Raw genomic sequence first — 26,085 nt, 5'->3', positions numbered from 1 at the left:
TCTTCCTGCCCTGGCTGTGATCCCTGCCACTGTGGGACTCTGAGGGGATGGATTCATGGTGTCCTCAGCGCTCTGCTGTTGGTATGTGGGACTGGGGAACAGACCCTATTTTCCCATGGCCATGGGTGTGGAATGTGCTCATTATGGCTTTGCAGGGAGCAGAGGACTGGGCATGGGCAAGTTTTCAAAGTGCCTGGTGATTTTGGGGTGTTGCACGTTAAGGACTATTCCTTTTTCAGAGCTAAAGGTCTGTTATTTTCTGACTATAAGCCATATTTCAGCTTTTTCAATGCATAGCTCCCAAATCAGCTAGGTATTTTGTTGTTGTTGTTTGGTTTTGGTGGGGTTTTGTTTGTTTGTTTATTTTTAACAAAGCCTGGCTTAGGAAATGTCCCTTGAGACATCTGTAAAAGATTCTTGCTTGCAAAGCTACCTACTGATGTGCTCCTAATTACTGTAATCACATTATTTCAATGATGCCTCCAGTACAGAGGATTTTATCTTATCTTTCCTAGTACAGAGTGTTTGTATGTGGATTTTCTTTGGAACTGGAAGTTGTGATTAGAGTTTCTGGAGCCTTCTAGGGAGTGTGTGCTCCCTCTTACTTTAATAAAGGATGTATGGCCAAGGGGAAGGCAGTTCATCTCACTTCCCTGTCATGAGATTCACTGGAGAGCAGTGATGAGGGTCAGGATGGGATATTTTCAAGCCTTCACATGGTTCACTTGGCCGTTGCTTTAGTTGTCTTGTTCTGGCAATTTTAAGTTTCACGCTGACCCTTAGACTGTAAATCTCTTTTTGGGACTGACTAGTATGGGGTGTTTTTTAAGTGTTTTGTTGATTTTGGTTTTTTAATTTGAGTCATTGGGGCAGGAGGAGGAAGAGGACAGGTTTGTGATGAAGTCACTGGATAGCAGGGAGGTCTCAGCCCAGTTCTGGGTTTGACCTGCCTTCATCCTTGGAAAGGGTGTGTGGGCTCCACTGTCCCACTGTACTTGGTATCTGAGCTGGTGAGAACAAAGTGCGTGGATAACTCTGAGGGTGCATGGGGCTTAATTTCCTGACTATGTCCCTTCCACTTCTGTGAAATGAAGACAGTTAGACCTTCTTTCTTTTGCATTTATTTCTCTTGTATCTCTTTACACTCAGCCTCTTCATCCCAGGAACCAGCTTTTCTTGGTGAGCTTGCAGGGTCAGCTCCTGTAACACAAGTGGTAATGAAGTGGAGCTTCGTGGCTCTTTTCCCCAGACAAAAATTTGGCCTTGACATATGTTGCCCTAAAGCACTGAGCCAGATTTCTAGGAAAAACAGAAAGGAGAAGAGTGGGTTCAATTCTTTGTGGGGCTGGTTGTACCACAGGCATGTGAGCCGAGGGTCACTGTGCTCATCTGGCTGTACCATGGTACTCACTGAGGTTGTTTCCAAACAGGCACCTCTGGCACACAGCCCTCTCATGTGGTAGGTTTGAGAGCCCCAGAATAATTTGGTGGTTGTTCTGGCTGATGTGTAAACTGCAGTGAGGCTTTTTGGTCTTCCCTCTCATTCCCAAAGTTTCCTGAAATCCAGAATCTTAACAGTTAAGTTTTGCCTGGGAGTGTGTTGCCCGCTCTGGGATATTGGCTGGCAGAAAAAAACAGATATCTGGGGCCAAGTCCTAAGCCCATCCAGGTAACTACTAGAACTGCCACTGTTATCAGTGGGGCAGCTTTTTCTTAATTCCTTTTTTTTTATTTTTTATTTTGCATAGGAACAAAATCAAAATGATTAAAATTACCCCAGACCATAGTCTTGTTTGTCACTCTCTAATAGCTGCTATTTGTGATGCCTGTTTAAGAACCACGTGAAGCATCCCAGTTTTTTTAACCTGGCACCGTTTCATCCCCTCCTGATTCATGCCTTGCTCAGCGATCAGTGAAGCAAATGAATCCAGGAGCTGAAAGGCTTTTGAGCCAAACCCCTGGAGCAGAGCAGGCCAGGACTGCCAGACATGGTGGCTTTTAGAGGGCTTGTAAGCACCAGAGCTGCTCACTCTGGAAAACTGGAAGGAAAACAATAGAGATTTTGGTTTCCCAAACGCCGGGAAAGTCGGCAAGAAACTGTTCACGCAGACTTTGGTTAAGATGGCTTAGAGCACTGATGAACAGAGGGTCAGTGTGCACATTAGTGGATTGATGTAGGTGGTTAATGCTGTTCAGTAGCTGTGTTTTCAAAGAATGGGTCTGTGCTGCTCTATAACTTCACTGGTACCTTGATCTCCCCAAACCTACCAACCTTGAGTTCCCTCCCAAGGGAGGGAGCTGCGGTGATGTTGGACTGGTTTTGGCTTTCTCCGCTGGTGGATCGTAGAACAGCTCTCAGGAATTAGTTGTCTGATTGTTTTCCTATTCCCACGTGAGGCAGATAAATACCACATGTACATCTTCAGCTGACTGTCCCAGTTACAACAGATACCTAATTTGGGTAATGTGGCTGTGGGAGTGGCTGTGCTTAAGACAACAATGAGCTGTTTGATCCATTTACAACCCGGGGATCTGGTTTCCTACGAGGACAGAGGAGCTGTCAGCGCCTTGTGCAGCTGAGCTCAGCCCCAGTGCTTGCTGTGCAGGTGAGCTCTCCATGCTGACTGCCATGGGATAGGGCCTTTCCATGATCAGGTATCCATGTCAGTGCTCCAGCACCGAGAGGTCCCTTCCAACCTTAATGATGAAAGGCAGAGTGAAGCAGCACCCTCTGCTAACGAGCAGAACACAGACCCTCAATATTTTCCTTGAAGTCAAAAGGGAAGTTGCACTGACTCCTGGGATTTATTTGCTGAACACACATATATCATGGGATATATAAACACACATATATCATGAGACATTTAGGTTAGATATTAGAAAAGGAAAATCCTCCTTCAAGTTGTGTAAATCTTGCTCAGTGTGTGTCCCTCCCTCATCAATTAATTTACAGGGAAATACCTTGCGGGATGAGCTGAGCTACATTTGTCAAACTTTAATAGCCTGTTTGCTTATGTAAGGGCAGCAGTTTCCCTCCTGGATTTTGCCCTCAGAACTCACAGTGTGACCACTGCACTCACTTATTTAATTGTTTCTGAAGCACAGCTGAAAATCCCTCCCTTGCTGCCATCAGGAGCAGCTATAGCCTGCCCATGGCCACATGTGAGAGGATTACCAGGGCTCTAATCCGATGCACACCCAGTATTTTGGAGCATGGAGGGGTGTTGGAGCATCAGTAAAGCTTGAAAAGCCTGCAGACTCTCCCAGACTGAGGTGGTCGACTTTGCAGTACTTGTGGTGGGCACTGGGAACAGGACAGGAAGCAAAAGGCTTAAACTGCAGTCAGGCAGAGTTGTGTTACCTTCTCAGGAGAGTGAATCTCTCCAGCAGATTTTTGCAGTTGTTTCTAGAGGGTTTAAATAGCAGGTCAAGCTCACATCACCCTCCTGCAAGGCTGAGTGGAACCCTCTGCTATGCTGGAGAAATGGATGGAGTGACCTCTGGAGGTGTCTTGTTAGTCCTGTTCCAGGATTCAAGAGCTGCAGCTTTGAAGAATAACTTTTTTTCTGTGGGGGAGAGGAGGGGATTGAAATGAAATTATATTGCAGGTGGTGCCCTCAAGACCCTTTACAGGCTTGGTGTGGTTCTGGGCTGCAGCAGGGATGGGTTAGAGAAGAGAATTGTGGAGGTGGTTCAGCTGCTGAGCTGTTTAGGTCTGTACCCTCACAGCACTGGTGGCTACCACCAGGTCTTGGAGAGCTGGCAGACAGCAGAGTCAATGTAAAACGTGTTTCACATCACTTATATGGTGATTTGTAGGAGTTGAGATTGGCTGTTTAAGTGTGAAGTGTGATGTCTGTCGAACTAATAATATCACCATTGAAAAAATTCATCTTAGGGAGGTTATGCTCATTTCCTTTGGAGTTTTGGCCAAATGTCCACACTCAGTGGTCTATTAACTGCCATATAAATTTGCTCAAATCATCACACTAAATATTTCCTCAGAGCTGGCTCTCAGCCTGCAGCTAGAGCTGGTCTAGGTGAGTTATAGTCCTGGTGTTGTACCCTCTGGGTACAAATCTAATGTTTCTTGTGTGCTCTGGCTCACCCAGTCTGTGTCTGTGACCAGTCTCAGAGCCAGGTCATTTCCATGTAGCATTTTTAGTGGGTAAGTGACCAGTGAAAAGTCCTAAATCTGGAAAAAACCTAAATTTCTACTTCAGTTTTCAATGTCAGCTGAATACTCAAGGGAACTTTAACATGGTGTATGAATAATTAACACTAGCAGTTTACAGCACTTTTCTTGCTAAGACTAAGCACTGTGCAAAGAAAGTAAAATAAAAGTCACCCTTTAAAATTTCCTAAAGGGAAAAGGAAAGGTAAATAATGACCTAACCTCTTGACACTTCGGTGAAGTCAGAAACTTCCATTAAAATTTCTCTCTCTAAATCAGTTTAATATTTTAATTGCCACAAAATCAAGGAAGTCAGTTATTGTTCCCAGAGAAAATTTAGCTATGTCTCCCTGGTTGCACTAATCTCCTCTCATGATTATACATTTTAAAGGCAGTGACCCACCATGCTGCGTGTGCACCCAAAAGGTTCTGCTTTAAAATAACAGTTTAAAGAGAAAATTTCATATAAACACTCTCTGGCTTTCCTGGAGGAGTAACTGTGTTTTCCCATTCTAGTATTTTTCTGCATGACTTTTCCTCTGTTGTTCCACAGCACAGAGGTGAAACTCACTTTACTGGAAGGGAGGGAGCTGAAGTTGGTGCTGCAGATTTTCCAGCTTTGTCTCTCGATGTTGTGCAATTCAGGGTCCTGATTTTGCTCTCACCAAAACCCCTCAAGGTCTTCTGTGACAGAGTTCCTTTTGAGGCAAACCAAGCATTAAATACGTCACCAGAAGGATTGTGCTGCTATGTACCCTGATAATCATAAAGAAAATACTGAAGAGATTTACTTAAACTCTCCAAAGAAATTCACCTCCAGGCTGAATGCCAGCATGAGAAACATTGGCTTAAAAATGAGCAGTTTTGGAAGGTGATAAAGCCCTGGAAATAGGATGAAATTTCTAAAAGCTCCAGAGCTATAACAAACAGCTTGTGGTAATAAAGAGCTGGCAAGAATAATCCCTGTTTGATAAGAGTTTCTAGAGGATGGAGCAAAATAAAGTCGCTTAATATCAGTTGAAAGTCTGGCCTTGTTAGTGAAGTCATTTTTTTCATAGAATCATAGGATAGTTTGTGTTGGAAAGGACCTTAAAGATCATCCAGTTCCAACTCCCTGACAAGGGACAGGGACACCTTCCACTATCCCAGGTTGCTCCAAGCCCCATCCAACCTGGCCATGGAACACTTCCAGGGATGGGGCAGCCACAGCTGCTCTGAGCAACCTGTGCCAGGGCCTCACCACCCTCCCAGCCAAGAATTTCATCCTAATACCTAATCTAAAACTACCCTCTTTCAGTTTGAAACCATCCCCCCTTGGCCTTTCCCTCCAGACCCTTGCCCAAAGTTCCCCTCAGCAAGGAGGCTGTTTGTACTTCCACTTGTTGCTACCTCCATGACGTGCCCTGGAGCAGCTCCTGCAGCCAGGACAGCCCTTTTCAGAGGGCTGATGGGATCAGTCCCTCTCTGCACGTCCCCATCTTCCATCACTGATTTTGAAGGCACAGCATCCCGGCAATGCTCAGCTCCTGATGTAGCGGAGATCAGAGGCACAAACCCATTGTTGTCCTGCCAGCTCCCAGTTCTCACAGATGTTTTTGGCATGACCATCCTCCCCTGCTCGTTCTGTGGTGGGTCACCTTGAGGAGGAGTTCTTCCTGCAGGGTTCATTACCTGCGTAGCCACGTGATCCTGGAGGATCATTTGATGGGCACTGATAGCTGGTTGATGTCCATCAGAGTCCAGCTGCTCGGCGCAGAACGGCACAGCGCAGAGATCTCCTCTCCTTCTGTCGCTGCCTTTCAGCAACAGGCTAATTCCATTTAGTACATACTGGTAACACTTAATTGGCGCTCTGAACTGAGAGGAAATGGGCAAAAATGGATACAAATGGCACCTTGGCTCTGATTCAGCTGGTCCTGCACTTCCTCTGGGTTTGAAGAGGAGTATTAGAAAGGGACAGTGTGTGAAAAGCCTCATTGAGAGAGTGCCAGTGAAAATGCAGTTTTAATGTAGCTGTGGTCAGGCACTCTGACAGCTCTGTGCTGCAAAAAGCAGGATGCTTAGCACGTTTCCCTTCAAATAAGGGCGTTTGGGGGCATCTTTGATTCCTTTCTCTCTGAATTTGTTCCTAGCTCTTGAAATGTTATTTTTTTTAAAATTGCACTTTTCTTCGGAATAATGAATAATTTAGGCTCATAAAACGTAAGGAACGCTGTTCTCCCAGATCGGCTCAAAATGCACTTCGAAACCTCAAACCCAGCGGCTTCATCAGGTGCAGAATTGCAGCAGTTTGTCACTACCGGCTCTTCCTGCCTTCCCGAAAACACACCCAGATCCAGTGTCTGTCCCAGAGCACACGTGGGAAGCTGACTTCATCCGCTCTCCCGGCTCCGTTTGGCGCTGCCTGGAGCTATTGATCCGTGACCTTGAAGCCTGGAAAGCGCCGTGTGCGAGCGGGAGGCGTGAAAAACAGGAGAGCTGCAGCTGGACCGGGAGGCGCTGCGGGTTTCCAGGGAATTTGTGGGCGTGAGTTGGTGCTTGGAGGGGAGGTGTCCAAGGCTCAAAGGGTGGCCGGGAGGGTTCAAGGGTGCAAGTGCCGGTGAGTGCTTTAGTGACACAAGAGGGAGCTGTGGACTCTCCTGAGGTACCACAGGGTTCGTCCAGGCGTGGAAAACACGAGTGAATGGGCAGGAGAAGGAATCTCGGAGCGCAGCCGCCTCTGGAAAGGCAGACCAGGCATCTGCTGTGGTTGTCCCTCCAAGGTTTCTTTGTTGCTAGTTAGCCCTAAGTGAATCTGGAGAGGAAGCTGGAAGGGAAAACATCTTCCCTACGGAACACAGATTAAAAATAATCGATGGTTAACGCTTGGACTCGATGATCTGAGAGGCCTTTTGCAAGCTAAATGACTCCATGGCTCTCAGATTCTATGATTCGATGTTCCTGAATTTGGTGCCATTGTGGAGATGTGAGTTAGATGGGTGGAATTACACTTGCTTTGCTTATTCACACCTGGCTGTAATTCCATGCCAGTAAATAGCCAATCCTTTAAAATTTGCATAATGTGAAGTTTTCTTCCCTCTCTTACAAAGGGAAGGATGATCCTGGGGACGCAAATGTTTGGACACAGGAGCCCAAAATTTGCCTCTCTGCTCACATTTGAGTTTATTCTATGGGCTGTGAGATGGATATTGCTCAGGCCTCAACCTGGAAATGAGTCTTGACTTAAGGGGAATTTAGGATGTGAGACCCATGCAGGGATTCCTCCAAACCCTTGCCTAGTTGTGTAAGCATCAGCTTCATCAGCAAAGCTTCCTAGAGGCTTCAAATCAGCTGCTGTGCAAGGTCAGGGCTACCACTAATGTTTGGTACTCTGCAGATACCCAATTTCCACCTTCCCTGGCTCAACCTCACCTTCTGGATAACAGCATTGCCCAAGTTATCAGGTGGTCTGTATCTCTGAGCACCCTCAGCCTGGCTTGACCACTGGTCCACTCCCTGCCCCATGTGTTTGACTCTGCCTCTTCTCAAATATCCGGCGTATTTTTGCTCGAACAAAATTGCTGCTTTCCCTCCCCCTGCTCTCTTCTTTAAAGCTTTTTAAACACCTCTTGCATTTTTGTCCTCATTCTTGCCTTTCACCCCAGTTCCTGGGTGGATACTACGTGCTATACTCGATACAGTCTGAGCTATAAATAAGAGGCAGTTTGTTGGAAAGTAAAATTGGCAGGCCAGATTTTCAATCGCGCTTCTAAATCTGTGCCCAGCCACCTCAGAGTGTGCATGTCCTCGTTTTCCAAGGTGCTGAATCTTGTTGTTATCCTTGATTTCAATGGGGATTTGTGATGCTCAGGGCTCCTGAAAATCAGGTCACTTTTTTTTATTTGGGTCCTGGGTATGGATGGAAGAGCCTGGTCTCCACCACTGTGTTGTCAGTGGAGGGACTAAATTGTGGAGAGGTTGGAAGCTCGTTCCAGGTCAGTCCCTTACCGAGCAGCAGAGGGATTTTGGGCCCCTTCCATGTGTGAAAGGTAATATGAGATTCTCAATGAGTGTCCATAGACTCACATCCCTGCAGTGAAAGATTGCAAGTTCTTGAATCATCTGTCATTTCCCTTTGGCTTCTGTGGAATGTGGTTGTAGGCATTTGTCGAAAGCTGGAACTGTTTCCCCGATCTGAACGTTGCTGAAAGGGGATTGTCTGCAGATCTGCTGCTGGTGACTTTTGGCTGGAGGTAACCACCCAACTTTGTCTCTTGTAATTATCCTAATGTGGTGCCAGCTCCATTCTCTTTCAATCATTGGAAGTGTTGCTGTCTGTGGGAATAAAAAAGAGGTGCAGTCAGGAGACTGAGATTTTTTTTTTTATAAGAAGATAAATTCTGAAATTTAGGCACATGAAAAATTGCAGGGCAGCCCTCAGGTTAATGCTCAGATGGAATCAGATTGCCCAGCTGAGTTACCACACTAATGACCACAACTAGAAATTCCCACAGAGGGATTTCCTGGTCTTTGGTTTCTGACAAGCAAAGAACTGATGAAAATCAGAACAGGGACAGCTTGGTTGTGCTCCTGAAAGTGCACTCAGCTGGGGTGTTGCTTGCTCTTTGTGTTTTGGATGAGGCCTGGGAGCAGCCTGGTCTAGTGGATGTCATCCCTGCCCATGGTAGGGTGTTGAAACTAGATGATCTTTAAGTTCCCTTTCAATCCAGACCATTCTGTGATTCTATGGGCATTACCCCAGTGATAAGGACAGTTGAAATCACAATTTCCAGTCAGAATTCCACCAGTGCAAAACGAAACACTTTAGAGGTGCAGGTTATTTTATGGATTGCTTCCTGTTTTGAGGAGCTGGTCCCCTGCTGTAAAACAACCAAAATACAGCTTTTAATGCTGGGGAAAGCAGCATTACATATACAGCTTATATACAGCTCTATATTTTTCCTTCCTGGGGTGGAGACTTTCACTAAAGCCCTTTTAACCACCACTCCTGGCCTGGCTGGGGACACAAGGAGCCAGCACGTGCCTGTGCCGTGCTCTGACTCACCTGTGGGCAGCACAGCCAAGGCTGTGTTAAGGCTTAGGCAGGTTGGGTTGGTGCTGGGAACCCTGCCTGGTGCTTTGCAGCCTGGTTTTGATGCATGCTCTGCCCTCAGCACAGGCTGCTGGGAGCTGAAGGATGGATCTCGTGGCAGCTCCGCAGCCTGCCCTCACCTGCACGCCTCCAAGGCTGCTGAGCCAGGCAGGAGTTGGGAAACGGGCAGGGAAACAATTAGTCTTTTCTAGATTAGGAAGTTCCATAAACAGGGTAGGAAGATCATAAAGGAGTGGACTCCGGGAGTGCTTTACCTGTGGCTCGTGATGGGTTTGTTCTCCTGAGGTCTCCTTATGGGCTCTCCTTGCTCCGGGATAAGCTGGAAAAACATGGGCTCTGTGAGTAGGAGAAATGGCCATATCTCACCAGAGTGCTGACATAATTTTTGTCTTTCAATTTGCTTTGTGCTTTATCAAAAAACCCCAAGTGGTGATTGCCTGCGAGCGGAGTTAAGAGGGAGCTGCAGCTGGAGCCACGAAGGAAAGGAATGACAAAAGAGGGGCTGGTTTGATAGATGCTTGTTGACACTGCAAAGAGAAATAGTTGCTTTACCTGCCACCATGAAAAATAGTTTTGGGCTTTTGACTGTGTTTCTGGCAGCTTTTCCTAGCACAGCTTTGGTAATTAAATTGTGCCCCTGGTTAGGAAGGCGCAGGTAGAGGATGATTAAAAGCCTCAGAGGATGTGGCTGCTGGATTTCTCCTTTGTGCAGCTGTGTAACCCAGGGCTCTGCTCTACAAAACCCAAACATGCAGCCAGTATCGAGCAGAAAGACGTTTGCACGCAGAGCATCCCAAACAGGTTTTCTTTGTTAGCTCAAGAGCCTTCCACTTCTCCCTCCAGAGCCTCCCGTGCGCTCCTACGCCAAGAGGAGGACTTGGCATCCTCCTCCACTGCTCAGAGCTCTGCTGGAGGAAGAGCAGCTGCCTCACTCTACATTTCCCATGCCCTCTCCCAGCACAGCTTTTCCCTCTTCGGGAGGAGTATTTACACAGCCACTTTAAGCAAGCAGGGATTACAGGAAGAGGAGGTTAGAGATGAGTTTGACTTCTGGGATTTCTGAAAGCTTTATCTTGCACCCTCTGTTTCCAGCCCTCTCCTGCTGCACCCTCCTGGGGTCCTTCGTGGTGGATCTGCTCTGGTGGGGACTGGGAGTTCCTGAGCCTGGAACTCAGTAGCTTGTGCTCAGTAGACAGACCCTACAAGGGAATATATCTAAAAGGGAAAGGAAAGATCGAAGAACAAGTGGAATGAAACCCTCTGTAACCTCTTTTTGAAGTAATTAGGCAGGTTAATGCTGAGTCACTTGTGTTACAAACCCCAGGAGATGATAGCTGGAGAAGCTGTCCTGGAATAGGGTCCCTTGGAGCAGGGAAAGCCATCCTGGGAGGCATATTGCAGAGTAAAAACAGCTGTGGGACAATCCCTGAGGGGAAAGCTGCTGTGAGAGAGGTCAGCCAGCTCCACTTGGAACAGAGCTCCAGCAGTACAGGGAGACCTGAGTTTCCCCAGAGTGAGTTCGCTGGATATTTGCATCATTAGAGCAGTTTTTGTGCCCAGTAAATACAGATCTGAATTGTTGGGTAAACCACAGCAGTGCAAGCCTGCAAGCTCAGGAGGCTTGGATGAGCAGAACATATGGAGATCTGTTTTCCCTTTTTTTGTTGTGTTTGTTTTTTGTATGTGTGTGGTTTTGTTTGGGTTTCTTGTGTGGTTTTTTTTGTTTGTTTGTTTTTCCTTTTTTGGGTTTTTGTTTGGTTGTATGTTTTCTTTTGTTTTCACAAGACTCTTGAAGTTTTGGTGGAGAGAGTAAAAAAGTTTCTCAGTCTGACTGAGCCCTCCCAGGAATCTCCATTTGTACCAAGTTCTTGCAGAGAGAGGCCTTACAGGCATTTTATGTGCATGAGAAACTCATGCAAAGTTTTCTTGCTGTCAAGACACATCTGTGAGAGGCAGAGGAGTTTCTGTGCTCTACCAGGGACTCTCCTGCATTCCCATTGTCCCTGGAGTGCTCTTCCCAAAAAGATCCCTTCTTCCAGATGTTCCCATGGAGCATCCAGCAGTGCTGGTACTGCTGCATCTCCCTTCTCCAACACCCAGCACACCTGAGGGGGAACACCACACCTGGAAATGTGATGTTTTGTTCTTTCCTTACCCTTATCTGGGTCTTTTCATTCCTTGCCTGAGGCTTGGGAAACTTGCCACAAAGTTTGCATCCTTTTTAATTTCTTGCTGAGGAGGGTGGTGTCTTTCATAGAATCATAGAATGGCTGGGATTGGACGGGACTTTAAAGTGTCCCATGGGCAGGGACACTTTCCACTAGCCCAGGTTGCTCAGGGGACACATTCCTTCAGTGTTGCACTGCTGCCTGCTTTTGGACTCCTGCATTTTCAATCCCCCAAAAGTAACCAGTTTAAGTCACAGGCCAGCCTTGTTTTATAGTGCCAGCTCCCAGAGCTCCAAGTTTCTGGCCACGCTGGAGGCCGAGCCCAGGAGAGCTGGTGGGATGTGCCAGGGAGGGATGAGCCCACAGCAGCCGTGAGTGCCAGCAGATGTACCCACCTTCTGAGATGCTGAACACACCCAGCTGTGTGTTAAGGCCTCAGGGTGACCAGTCCTTGCTGTATGAGGTCTGCATGGCACTTGGCACTGTGTAAGTTTGGCACTGTGTAAGTTTAAGAACCAGGATTTATAATTCCCTGAGCAGGAGTTTGGAGCCAGGTGGGAGTTGGTCTCTCCTCCCAAGTAACAAGTGACAAGACAAGAGGAAACTGCCTTAACTTGCACCAGGGGAGGTTTAGATTAGGTATTGGGGAAAATTTCTTCGCAGAAAGAGCGGTCAGGAATTGGAACAGACTGTCCAGGGCAGTGGTGGAATCACCATCCCTGAAAGTGTTCAAAAAGCATATGGATGTGGCACCTGGGGACACAGTTTAGTGGTAAACACGGTGGTTCTGGGTTAATGGACAGACTTTATGATCTTAGAGGTCTTTTCCAACCTCCTGTCGTTCTGTGATTCTGTTATTCTGTGATATAATCATGGTTCCTCTGTTCCCCACCCAGCACTTTCTGGGAGGAGACCTTTTGTGCACTGGTGCAGTGGGCAGGATGTGGTGCCTGTTTAGAAACGCTGGAAATCAGCTCTTGTGCCCTGATTTGTTGCATGGCTGGGTCAAAACATTGCCAGGGGGCAAAATATTGCCAGAGGGAGTCATCAGGGGATTAAAAAGAAAAAAAAAAGGGTCTTAAAAACCCCTGTCTTTTCCTTGGATTCCAGGCACTGAAAGATTCTGGAAAAGTGGGCAACAACTCCTCCTGCGTTTAACATGAGTGTCAAGGTGTTAGAAACAAGCCTTTTAGACTGAGTGTTCCACAGGCTGTGGAAAGCTGTGCTTCCCCCTGCTGGGTCTCCCAGGGAACGTGTCCTTGACCTGCTCTGGCCGGACCTGGCCGTTCCTGCCCGCTGATGATCCGTGCTGTCACACGGGGACTGCGAGCAGAGGGGTCACCTTGAGCCTGAGGATGCCAATAGTTAGCAGGGGATGTCAGGAAACGCTGGGGTGCCAGATTAATTGTTGGGAGCAGAGTACTGATAGCACAGTGTGTCCCCTAATGAGGAGAAGGGCTCTTCAATAACTTAGCAGAATCCTGCTGCGGGCTCTGATTTACCTCTGACAGGTTAAACCAGTGCCGGATCAATACTGGGCTCTGTGGCAGTAAATAGGCTTGGGTTTAAGTATTGAATAAGAATTTATTTTAGATTAAGGGTGGATTTTTTAAAGGATAGAGCACACTGGCCTTTCAAGTCTGAGAGTGGCTGCTGGACTTCACTGCTCCCAGGTTGCTCCAAGCCCTGTCCAACCTGGCCTGGAACACTCCAGGGATGGGGCAGCCACTTCTCTGGGCAACCTGTGCCAGGGCCTCACCACCCCCACAGGGAAGAATTTCTAATATTTAATCTAAATCTCTCCTCCACACTGAGATTTTCATATAAGTCAAGAACTCCTTGTCCCTCTTCTTGTGTTGGAAACTGTCCCCAGTCATGAGGTGATGGCTGGGTCCTTCCACCCCTTGTTACACTAAGAACAGTCCAGTGGGACAGTCCAGGGACTTGAGTAACTGGCCCAGGGAGGGTATGAGGAACCAGACTAATTATGGTGAATGCTCAGCTTCGACATTTTCATTGTGTCACGACTGTTTAATCCTCCCTTAATCCCCTAATGCTGCTCAGTCTACTTCTCTCGTGTTATCTTCATTGTCTTGCTAATAAGATGTTGCACGTAACAGAGATTTGGACTGAAAGGTATTAGCGAGGATTATGTGAAGATTAGACAAGAAATGCTCACAATAGGTTGTAGATTTCTCAGTGCCAAAATTTTTAATTTCTATAGTGCAAGGATTTTACTGTTTTTCCAAAGAACTTGTGGAGAATTTATCCTAGAAAATTCAAAAAGTTTCTATTGTGCTCTTGAATGTCAGCATTGGTTATTTTTCAGACTAGTACTAGCTGGATTTGTCATCTGGTTGTATTTGTTTTGGTTTTTTTAAAAAAAGTGGACCCAAATTATGAGGCAAAACAAGAGAGGAAGTTAAACTTGCTTGGGATCTGTTTTCTGCTGGGATACATGAGCATCCTCTGTGGTACCCCTGCTGATGAGTGCAGATGGACTTTGGCACTCACATCAGTGATTTCAGAGGGCTCTGTGGGTGCTGGAAGATGTTTTGTGCTGAGCCTTTATCAACACAGTTATTTACCCGCTAACTCCAAGGCCTGGCAGCAGTGGAGTGGAGGTGGTGTCTTGCAGTTGAGATTTTGGGCTGTTATTTCACCATCAGTAAATAAATAGATATCTGGAATTTTGCAGAAGCAAAACCACCCTGGCATTAGATCAACACTTAAAACGGAAAATAAAAGTAAATAAAATAGCAGAAACCCAGGGGAGGGTATAGGTTTTAGAGTTAACTCTCAGAGCTACTGGAAATTAATCTTATTGTAGGGCCTTAGCCCAAAATCACCCACTGAGTCAGGACTTGGTCACCTTGTTCTCCTTCAAAAGCTACAACACTGTGTGTCCAGTGTCAGCTCCTGAAGGCAACTGGGACACAGTGGGTGGTTCATGTTCCTTCCATGTGAAGGAACATGAAGGAGCCCTGATGCTCTGCCAAAGGAGCCTTTCCCAAGACTTCACATCTGCCTCAGGAATCTTCTGTAACCAGCTGTCTGATGCTAGTGAGTATCAAGCTGTTTTGGCACTTGGATATCTAAATCCCTTCCAAAGAAGCCACAGGAAAAAAATGAATAATAAACAGCACTTGCTGACAGCTTTTCTCACATTCCATGCCTGTCCTTAGCAGTGGTCTTGTGCTGCCTGGTGTTCACAGGTTGGAAAACACCACTTGCAAGGATGGGGATGCAGTGGCGGGATGCTTATTTAGGAATTCTGCAGAACATCCCACTTCTGGCACCCGTTCCGAGCTCTCAGTATGTTTCCTTCACCCCAGTTTTTATTGTCAGCTCAGTTATTATTAAATACCTCGTGTTTATTATTAGCACCTTTTTATTATTAGCTCAGTGTTGCTCAGTTAATATAGGCTGAGTGAATCATGGAGTCACAGAATGATTTAGGTTGGAAAACACCTCTGAGATCGACTCCAAGCACTCCTCCAGCACTTCCAAGGCCACCACTAACTCTTGTCCCAAGGGCCACATCTACATGGCTCTCAAATCCCTCCAGGGATGGTGATTCCTACACCACTCTGTGTGTAGGACTGTTCCAATGCCTGGCCACCCTTTGGAAAACTCTGTCACCATGCTCTGAAACGGTCAGCTCAGCTCCACGTCATGCATCCCAGACATGGGATTTTCTGCCTGGCATCGTCCCACTTAGTGGTTCACTGTTCTCCTTGTGTAACAGTTGGCCACACTGAACTTCCCATGAATGCAATCAAAGCCTCTCAGTCCTGGCTTTACCTGCATGGATGTGCCTAATGAATCCTTCCTTTTGTGCAGGAAAACTCACGTGAGGATGAATGCAACAAGGTGATCTTTAAGGTCCCTTCCAACCCAAACTGTTCTATGACTTTCTGCCTCCCCTCTGTCTTGTTGAAGTTGTTTGACCTCAGTTCTTTCCATACTCACACACAGATGTGGGTTTTGTTTTTTTTTTTTAAGACTTCTGATTACTCTGGTCATTCTTCACGTATTTTCTGAAGCTTCAGATCTTGCTTCAAAAGCTCTGGAATTCTGCACCCAGCCTTTAAAATCAGAGAGGCTGAGAAATGGGATGCAGCACCACTAACGTGACTAACAAACTACATCTCAAGCTGTGATTTGTCCTAAAAATTGGTTCCATTTCTTCATCCAGTGGCCTTTCTGATGCCATCTGGGGTGGTGGGGATTGCAGCATTGGATGGTGCAACTTCCTACCTCTACCACAGAACCTGCTTAGACAGGAACACACAGGTGGCTAAATTTTGGGACTAGCCAGCCCTGGATCTCTAGCCTGCTATGCAATTCCAATTTATGGCACTGAAAAAAGCCCTAAGCCATCTAATTATAACTGCTGGCTGCCCAAAAGATAGCAAATATGAGAAGTGATTTACTGTCACACTGACATGCTCTGCAGTCACGATGACAGGCACAAAATGGAAGTTTTCTCTACTCAAATGCTCTCTTGTGGTAAAGAACAGTCACTTCATAACTGCAGAAGCAGAGAATGGAAACAGCCTCTTTCACTCCTGGCAGCTTTGTTAATAAAACATTGGGAAGGCAAATAATTATCTGACATGCAATTGCATCTAAGCTGTTTTCCTTGGGATAAAAAAACCAACAATGTAAGTGTTGGGCGTCTGATTTTATTATCCTGTCTGGAAAGGCTGTATTGGATATTTGACATGGATACTCAATTTACACTTTGTTATTGAGCAGGCTGAGCGTTGGTTGTCTACTTTTGCTGTGTTTTACTGCCAGGGAGTTTCAGAGTGGCCAGGGTGAAGTAGGAACCTTTCTCCTTGGCTCTTAAACGTGGAAAGAGTTTGACATTCAGGAGACTTTTGATGAGGAATTTGGTGCCCAGGCTCTTGGAGTTTTTCAGAAGCTCATGGTATGACCTCATGGCCCTGCAATTGATGAGCAGATCACAGAATCAGGGAATGGCTTGGGTTGGGAGGGACCTTCAAGACCATCATGTTCCAAATCCCTGCCATGGGCAGGGCCACATTCCACTAGACCAGGTTGCTCTGATCCCCACCCATGTATTGTTTCTTATGATGTCAAAATATTGAAGATGCATCAAAGTTGATACATTTGCTGTGTCCATGAAACTCTGAGTGACTTCTTTTATTAAAACTGAAGAACAGCTCTCCATGCCCACAATTCATGTTTTTTCTTTACATCTTTAATTGCATTAGAAGTTTAATATTTCTTGCTGTATGATATTTCCCTATTCCAGCAGAAAAAAAAGCTTAAGAAGCTGTTTTGCCAGCTGTGGAGACATCAGTGTGTCCTGATCATTGCCCGGTGGATGGTTTATGTTTCAAAGTTTGCATGATTAAGGAAAATCTGAGGTGTTCATTTTAATTGAAAATTTAATCCTTGTGCTTCCCAGGGACGCAGGAGTTGTCAGGTCTGTAAAATCACATAGCAAATAAGAAGCTTTCCAAAAGCACTGTGGCAGAAGATGCTGCTACTTTCAAGTCAGTTGAGTACTTGTGGAGGGAGGGGGTGCTGATATTGGGGGTGGGGGAATCATCAGATACTTTGGGTTTGCTTTCTGGTGCATATTCTCAGTCCCAGAGGCAGAGGTGGAGGAGCTGAACGAAGAAGAGTCAAGGTAGGATTTCCACTACATTATAGCACTAACATGTGATGTAGCTGATGTAGTTGAAGATGTGTCTGCTCAGGGTAGGGCGTTGGATTAGATGATCTTTAAAAGTCCCTTCCAACCCAAACCATTCTGTGGTGGAGGATGAGGCCTCTGGTAGCAAAGACACGACTGGCTGGCAGTGATCTGAGTGTTTTGAACAGGTTTCACTTGCTGTGGGAGCCCAGCAGCAGAGCTGAGCTGTCAGCTGGTCAGCAGCAGCTCCTTGAGGATCGAGGAGCTCCCTGCAGCACCACTGCACATCTTCATATTGTCACCTTTGAGTGGATGTTTAGCTGGTGCTGTTCATCTTATTTTTGGGACTGGCCTGCTTGGGATGCCTAAAAATAGATCATGGTGTGTGTGTTTTCCAGGGTGAGTATTAAAGAGTGAATTCCTGGGCTGATTTACTGAAAATAGCAACCCATGCTAACGTGAACTAGAGATCAGTGTATAAACATGCAACCCCCAAGGGCATTAAAATCTCTTCAGATTTAGTAGGTATTTCTTGCAGTTATTAGGTGAGAATTTAGCAGGCAGTGAGTACTCCTTGGCATTTGCAGAGCATCAGAGAATCTGGGTAAAGTTCAGTTTGTGCCTCAGTGAGCAAAATGTATGAGACTGTAGTGTGTCTTCAATGTGAACATTCTCAAACAAATCACACCTGCCTTTTAGGGGTCAGCTCTGGATCTGATGCTGTTTAACATCTTCTTCAGTGATAGGGGCAGTGGGACTGAGTGTCCCATCAGCAAGTTTGGCAATGACACCAAGCTGTGTGGTGCTGCTGACAGGCTGGAGGGCAGGGATGGCATCCAGAGGGACCTGAACTGCCTTGAGAGGTGGGGCTGTGCAAAGCTCATGAAGTTCAACAAGGCCAAGGGCAAGGCCCTGCACTGGGTCAGGGCAACCCCAGGCACAAACACAGTCTGGGGGGAGAATGGATTGAAAGCAGCCCTGAGGAGAAGGGTTTGAGGATGGTGATGGATGAGAACCTCAACATGGCCCAACCATGTGCACTCAGAGCCCAGAAAGCCAAATGTGTCCTGGGCTGCACCAAAAGCAGTGTGGGCATGCGTAAGGGATTGTGCCCCCATTCTCTGCTCTGGTCAGACCCCACCTACAGTGCTGTGTCCAGCTTTGGGACCCCAACATAAAAAGGGCATGGACCTGCTGGAGTGAGTCCAGAGGAGGCCACAAAGATGCTCTGAGGGCTGGAGCACCTCTGCTGTGGAGACAGACTGAGAGAGCTGAGGGTGTTCAGGCTGGAGAAGAGAAGGCTCTATGAAGACCTTAAAGCACCTTCCAGCACCTAAAGGCACTTCAAGAGAGCTGGAGAGGTACTTTGGACAAGGGGGAATGGCTTCAAACTGCCAGAGGGCAGGGATAGGTTGGATATCAGGAAGAAATTCTTCCCTGTGAGGGTGGTGAGGCTCTGGCACAGGTTGCCCAGAGAAGCTGTGGCTGCCCCATCCCTGGGAGTGTTCCAGGTCAGGTTGGATGAGGCTTGGAGCAACCTAGGATAGTGGAAGGTGTCCCTGCACATGGCAGAAGGGGTTGGAATGAGATTATCTTTAAGATCCCTCCCAACCCAAACCATTCTATGGGTTTCTATGATTCTATGATTCTCTGACCCTCTGTGTGCAGTTCTGTCCACTCCATGTGATGTGTGGGTACACAGCTGGTGGGACTGAAAGACCATCTCCTGCCTGGTAGGTGTTACTGGAGTGCTTTGCAGACCAGAGCTGATATTTCTTGGTTGTTGGGCAGGGGTATCCGACAGTTTTTAAGCCTGTGAGAGTAAAGACAGAATAAGGAATTCGTAATTTGATTCTTTAAAACCCATATGACATGGCTGGGCACGGCAGTGACATGTACAGTTCTTTTCTCTGCGAGCCTTGGAAGTTGTTTTGGATTGAGTTTGTTGTTTGAATCAAGTAACACTTGCTGTCTGTGCCTGATTTTGCTGGAAGCAAGGCAAAAGTTCAAACTAAAGTCTTGACTTCGCTACACATAAAAATTCCTTTTGTAGGATCCGTCTGCTTTGATCTCAGTTTGACTGTTTTGTCTCTTCTGCATCTTGCATCTCGTTTATATTCCAACAGGATAAAACGAACTTGATAATGGCCTTTTAGCTTGTCATCTTTGAAACACACGCTCAGCCTGGAAGAGCCAATAAAAGCCGTGCTCATGAGAGTCTTACGGCCCAGTGATTGGGAATGGACTGACCTGTGGGCTGCAGGGACACATGCAGAGTGGATTTCATATGGATCAAAATTGACTGAAGCCAAAGAAAGTCCTTTCATGTCTTTACCAGGCATTCTTGGTGTGTTCTTTTTCCTGTTGGGAGCATCTCCTCTACCCAGGGTGCTTAAAAGCCAGATGACCACATGTGATCAAGCCACCTCACTGCCATGATGGGCTGGGGAAAGAAGTGGGAGCCTTCAGAGAGTTACTAATATCAGGTGTATACACCTGTAAGAGAGACAGTTGTGAGTTGTCATCTGAAGTTATCAGTTTCCCACTGCTCACCCTAAAAAGATGTTGGTATAGCTGGCTCAGACTTAGGTCAAAGTCACGTGAGATGAATCCCATTATCAGTGCAGAAATTCAGTGTTCCATGTACCTGAGCAGCTGTTTTCCCTTGGCTGGGATGATTTGGTCTCCCTGGGGCACACTTGCCACCTTCTCTGCATCGGACAAACCTGTGCTTACCTGGAATTCAGCTGCAGCTCTGATGTAGGTTGCAACTTCAGTGGGGAAGAGTAAACAGCCTTCAGTTTTGCAGCAGGTCCCTTAAATATGCATGAACAACTCCTGCCAGCAGAGGTGGCGCAAGCCAAGAGAGCAGAGGATGTTTTGACGGCATGAGCCCCTCTCAGCTGGGTGGGGAGGACTTGTTAGTGGCTGTGATTCAGCACTCTCCAGCTCTGACTCTGCTGCCAGCACTGGTTTGCTGCCTGGTTAGTGAGTCAGCAAACTCGCAGCTTCCCCATGCCCTCGTCTGGATTAATATTTACTGAGCCAGGGAACAGGGACTGCTGCAGGCAGTGTCTGCAAGGAGGATAAAGTTCAGTTTGGAGGGTGGTGGGAAGGAAGCAGGATGCGCTTCAGAGACCTCCAGCCGCTGGGACTCTTGGCTGGGATGAGAAATCTGTGCTCGGCTACACCTATTCAGTGCTTTGCTTTTACAGCAGAGCTGGTGCAAGGGCTTGGATATGTCTGTCCTGAGAGCTTTGGTGAGCTCCTTAACCAGGAGCAGATGTGGAGCTGTGAGCCTGCAGCCTGTGTTATCATTTACACTCTGTAGTTGCACTGCAGTTCATAGTTTATAGTTTATAGTTTACATTTACACTGCTGTAATTCAGACTGCAGGTTTCCTTGACAAATAGGGACTCCAGAGTGAAAATAATTGGATATGTAGGTTGATTATGGAATCATTTAGGGTTCTTGAAAATGACCTCCAAGATCATCGAGTCCAGCCTTTCCCCCAGCAGTGCCAAGGCCACCACTAACCCGTGTCCCCAGGTGCCGCATCCACAAGTCTTTTAAATCCCTTTAGGGATGGTGACTCAATCATTGCCCTGGACAGTCTGTGCCAGGGCTCAACAACCCTTTCAGTGAAAAAATTATCCCTAATATCCAGTCTAAACCTCCACTGGCCTAACTTGAAGAAATTTCCTCTCACCCTATTTCTTGTTACCTGGGAGAAGAGACCAACTCCCACCTGTCTACAAGCTCCTTTCAGGGAGCTGCAGAGAGTGAGAAGGTCCTCCCTGAGCCTCCTTTTCCCCAGGCTGAGCCTCCCCAGCTCCCTCAGCTACCCAGCATCAGATTTGTGCTCCAGAACCTTATGTTACGTGGACCACTGGATCGTGCTGGTGTTTGCTCATTCTAGGCTGTGGCTGACAGTGATCTGGGGTTCACAATCATGAGCCAGAATTCCAGGTATCACACAGCTTCCACTCCCTGAGAATAAGAAAACTTTGACATGTTCCAGACTGAAAGCTCAGAACCTTGAAGCAAGCAATAAAGTATGAAGAACTTCTTTAAAGGTACATGGAAACTAGTTCAGTCTTGAATTTTTGAGGGAAACCCCCGTATTTTTCCACTGTGGTGCCTTGCATAAACATCAGTGAATAAAATGGCACAGGACTGCAGATTTTACACTGACTTGCAGTCTTGCAATAGTTACTTGGAGTAACTATTATGCCATTCTGGTAAATCAGTCATCACAGTGCACTTAGGGGTGGATTGGTGTCTGATGTACCTCAGGAGAGAGGGACAGAGCTTTCTTCTCTCTTCTCTTCCAGTCCATATGGTTTGATTGTTTTCTTCAGCACTCTTAGAGTAGAGATAAAGAGCACAGAGGAAGGATCAGAGGGCCCATGTGAACAGCATCTTGTACAAAAATGCAATCAGCTATTCATAGTAGGAGCAGAAACAGATGGCCAAAGCTTGTTTAGCCAGAGAAACCGATGCTTTTCAAGCTGCAAACCCTGATGGGAGTTCTAGGTACCAATCCCACACAATTTTAAAACAGTTTTGTATTTTCTTTGTTTTCCCTTGTAGCTGTGCAAAGCAGAGACTCTGGGGTGTAGAGATTTGAAAGATTGCTTTGAGGAGTTGAATATGGCTTCTGACTTGCAGTGTTGAAACAATGGCTGATTCTCCTTTGAATAAAAGAAGGCAGCAGCTCTTGGATGCAGTCACGTTCTGCTGTTAATGCCGAAATTGTCTGGAAGAAACGTCTGGAATTGCTTGACATTGTCTCATGCGTTTCATCCCCACCATTGTTAAGGTTCGTTAATGATCCCATTATAAGCTCCCATTTGCAGAAATGGCTTTCTAAAAGCAATCTCCGAGTTATATTATTATGTTGTTTATGTTATAGAAATGCCCAAGGACTAGACACGTATTAATAGAGAGCCTTGTGATCGTGGAGCCAGCAATTACTTGACTGGTGATTACTCCATCACAGACTCTGCTGACTCTCAGCACTTTGGACGGGAGGGTAAAATTCCTCCTGCAAATTGGGGAGATAATTTCCTTTGGAATAGCGGTTGTTACAGGGTGCTGGAAATCCTCTGCATGCAGATAAGCCGTAAAAGCCAGTTAGCTTTAGGCAATGCAGTGTGATGCTGTGGAACAGACTGTCATGGTGGAGAGCCTTATGAGTCACCAGGGAGATAATGAAGATCCTGGAGGAGAGCTCCAAGCCTTCCAGGAGAGGATGTGCTGGGTGGAAAACCAGGCAGCTGTAGCCATTTCTCCCCCTGTGCTTCTTCCACAGTGTGTCCCAGCTCTGTGACGCTGGGGCAGGGTGGCCATGGGAGAAGGGGTGATGAGGTGTTTTATCCTTCCCTCCCATGGGGTAACCACTGTCTGTTCCTTGCTGTGTCACTGCATCCCAGCAGAAGAGGGCAGGACTTGGTGCCCCAAAGAGGAGTAAGAGCAGCATTAAAGGAATGTGCAGGGCAAGGTCAGGTGTTTAAGGCAGTGCCCTGTGCTGCTGGATGGTTTCCCCAAGGATGCAAGAATCCCTTCCTACCCCTCTGGGTGTGCTGGAGTCACAGGCTGCCTCTTCCATTAGGATGCCATAGGGCAGTTCTCCACATGTGCCAGCCTCTTCTGTCCCAAGGATGATCCAGCTGGGACTCTGCTTCCTCCCCCCTGCTTCTCCATGTGTCCCAACTCCTTATGGATGAGAAAAGGGATCACTCCATGCACAGATACCCCAAGCACAGCTGATGTTACTTTGTAAAACATGGGATATTCCAACAGGGTGCTTTAGGAAGCCCATGATGGGACATTCTGGGTCAGCAATTCTCCATCCTTTTTTAAACCACTTTGGCCTTCCTCACAGCTGACAGCTTCTCCCTCGTTGGTGGGATAGTAGGGGATGGAGGAACAAGCCTCCAGCCAGGAACACCCACTCCCAGTTGATATCAGAAGTACAAAGACTATAGATAAAAGGCCCATACTTGTGCCCCCTAAAAATTCAGCGGCTTTGCTACCAGATTCTGGCAGGGCTAAGCTGCCTTTCTGGCCTTTTCCTTTTTACGTCTTGCAGTTCCTATGGCAGATACCTTGAATACGGATGGTAAACCTTTCCCCTTACTAAGTCTTGGATAAGACTTGATAGCAGGTCTCTGGGAGAAGAGCTCTGAAGCCAGGGCTCTTCAGAGTTGTTGGTAACACCTCCTGGTAAAGAAAGCTCCCAGCACAGCGCTGGCTCCACGAGTGAATGGGATCTTTTAAGAGTTGCAGGAGTTGTGCATGTGGGTTGATGCTGGTTTGCTCAGTGAAACTTTCCCATTGCTCCAAGTGAACAACTTCCAATGATATTAATAATAAAAGGGAAGGAGGAGAGAGAGAAGATGTCAGGGAAGGAGGGACAAAACATGTCTTGGGTGACTCAAGGGAAGTGAGGAAGAAATGTAGACCAACCATAGCCTGTATATATTTACCTCTTGGTTGTGACAATTTTTGTAGAGCATTAGAAGAGCCTGCTCCAAACCCACTGCTTTGTTATCAGACACAGAGCTGGGTGTCACTGGCTCTTTCGCCCAAGGCTTTCCTGAGTTCCATTATTCAAAGTTTATCTAAAATAATTACTGCAATCATCCGTACATTGTCACAGTGTAAGGAACCAGAAAATTGCGTTGCATAATTCCCTTGCAGTTGTCTGAGAAATCCCTGTCTGCGTTCCCAGCACAGCGCAGAGATTTGACGTGAAATCCCTCTTCTCCTGCAAAGGAGCTTTCAAGTTTCCGAGGCGCGGTCGCTTCCTATATTTGTATTTTTCATCTGCCGCGCTTAACAATCGAGCGAGGGAGAAGTGTTAGCAGAGGTCAAGCATTGTTTGAACGTGTTGCAAATGGTTTCCCAGGGAAACAGCAAATCAGTACTCATAGGCTCCTGCAGCATCTCCAGAACAACATCCAGCCACCAGCCCTCGCCCCGTGTTTGCCGTAGTACTCGGGACCAGAGGCGATGCAGAACAAAGCCGGAGCGTGAGTGGGAGAGCAGTTCCAAAGGATGAAGAAACACTCGGCAAGAGTGGCACCATTACCCTCTTTCAGTGTTTCCGAATTAAATTCGCCTGTGCCAGACGGTAAATGCTCTTTTTTCCCCCCTCTCTCCCCATACATCTAATCCTGGGCTGGAATTCTCTCCACATGCTCCTCTGTTCTGTGCAGAGTAACGGGAATGTGTGTGTGTCTGTCTGTGTGTCTGTGTCTGTGTGTATTTTTAAAGTAATTCTCAGATAGCTTTTCGAGCACTTTAGTATCATCTGGGATGGGATAAGTGCAGTTAAATTTCTGTTGCTTGTGTTCAGCTCCTGTGTGAATGGTTTCTGGTGAAGGAACTGATGTTGAAACGTGAACTACTGATAAAGTTGTTGTACTTCAATTCTGGTTTTCTTAAAATTATGTGAAATTAGGTCCATGTAATGTCATTGACTTTTCTGGTGTATTTTAGCAGTGTGCTCTAGATTTATTGCTTTTGCTGTAAAGACAGAGGCAGCAACTTTTTTGTGCTTGCTGTCCCTCAGCTCAAGATAGCACTTGTCCCCTTAAACTGCTTTTCCCCCCCTTATTTTCAGAACTGTCAACTCTGAGGCAATTCCTTAATACAAAAGCCACAAGAGAGAAATTGGGAGTTCTTTTGTATAGTCTTGATCAGACACAACAGCCTCATTCCTTTAAGAGAGCCCACCAACTTCATTCACATCACACTTCAGAGTCACTGGAAATGTGGGGATGTTGTCCAGTATGAGATTTGACTGCACTGACAGTAAAACAGAAATAAAGCTGAAAACTTACAAATGGTATATGTGCCATATAAATCAGGGATTGATAGGAAAGCTTTTCTAAAAATACTCTTAATGTTCAGGTTCAAATTTTTGTTTTAAAATGCCTGTAGAAATCCCAGGCTTTAACTGCACCGTTCAAGTTTATGTTGTTCACTGTCAGATGTATTAAAGAGCTGTGTGGTACTTTCTGAAGTTGCCTGTTGTGCCAGAAATGACCTGTTTTCTCACCAGGTACGCTGGTAAGAACTCTGGAGCCGTAAAATGGCAAGGTGTGTGCTGCCTCTGGTCTGAGCCAGACCAGCAATGGAAATGTGATTCCTTTTTGTGAGTTAAACTCAGCGCTTCATCCAAGAGCAAAACAAAGCAAGAGCCACGGTCCAGTGCTTGTCAGCAGAGCGTGACTTCCAGTTCTTCAATCTACCTGGCTCAGGCTGGCTTAAATTACCAACAGGGCTGGGTTCTGATAGACCAGGCAATAGTTTGTGTCATTTTTCTTGTAACTGTATGTGTGATATGAAGAATTCTGTGGGTTTGGTAGTTAGCTGGTGCTTCTCTCTTGAAGGAAAAAGGCATTAAGGAAAATTGAAGGAGGTGACTGCTTATTGCTGGCACACCAGGTTTTAGGGTGTGTGATGTTGTATTTCACACGCTCACCTGCTTTTTTAGGAGCAGTGTTCTGGGCAGGTGAGCTGGCTCTGCTGGTAAAATGGGGTGATTTGCTGCTCTTTATTTTCTCAGAGTTCAGACGGGGCTCATGTCATGCCAAGTTGGTGAATGCAGCGGATTAAAGATTGTCCCTGCTCCACTCATCTCAGAAGCTGTGGTTGCCTTCAGCTTAACCAGTCCAGCTGCTGTCAGGTGCCTTTGTTAGACCAGTCTTAACCCTTCTCTCCATGCTGGGCTGCAGCAGCAGCATCAAAACCTGCACTGCCTGGTTCCTTAGGGGGGAGAAAAGCCAGCTGTCATAGGAAAAAAGGGCAGTAGACTGGAAGTGACTACATGACAGCACTTGTCACATCCAGCAGGCTGAAAATGGAGAGGTTCTTGCTGGGGATGGAGCTGGCCAAGCTGAATTAATACTGGACCCATACATTAAATGTGTGTGCAGCCAGTTTGGTTTTTTTCTTATTCCCAGAGAAT

The 26,085-nt window shown here is 46.6% G+C and overlaps 1 protein-coding gene across 3 annotated transcripts in view; it reads left to right on the top strand.

Annotated features, from left to right (window-relative positions):
• SLC35F4 (solute carrier family 35 member F4) overlaps positions 1-26,085 on the top strand; it is a 115,062-nt gene that overhangs the window by 54,975 nt on the left and 34,002 nt on the right. Inside the window, exon 1 of one of the 3 annotated variants that reach the window (XM_050336260.1) lies at positions 24,142-24,243. The exons of the other annotated variants lie outside the window; for them this stretch is intronic. Coding sequence (XP_050192217.1) covers positions 24,168-24,243 — 76 coding nt within the window. The 5' untranslated portion in view covers positions 24,142-24,167. Of the gene's footprint in view, positions 1-24,141; positions 24,244-26,085 lie in introns of those variants that run through there. 3 annotated transcript variants of the gene reach the window in all.

This window comes from Myiozetetes cayanensis, unplaced genomic scaffold (assembly GCF_022539395.1).
Source record: "Myiozetetes cayanensis isolate MyiCay16 unplaced genomic scaffold, myiCay2020 scf6-25, whole genome shotgun sequence".
NCBI lineage: Eukaryota > Metazoa > Chordata > Aves > Passeriformes > Tyrannidae > Myiozetetes > Myiozetetes cayanensis.
The sequence above is the reverse complement of the archived record's forward strand: the minus strand, read 5'-3'. Positions and strand labels throughout refer to the sequence as shown.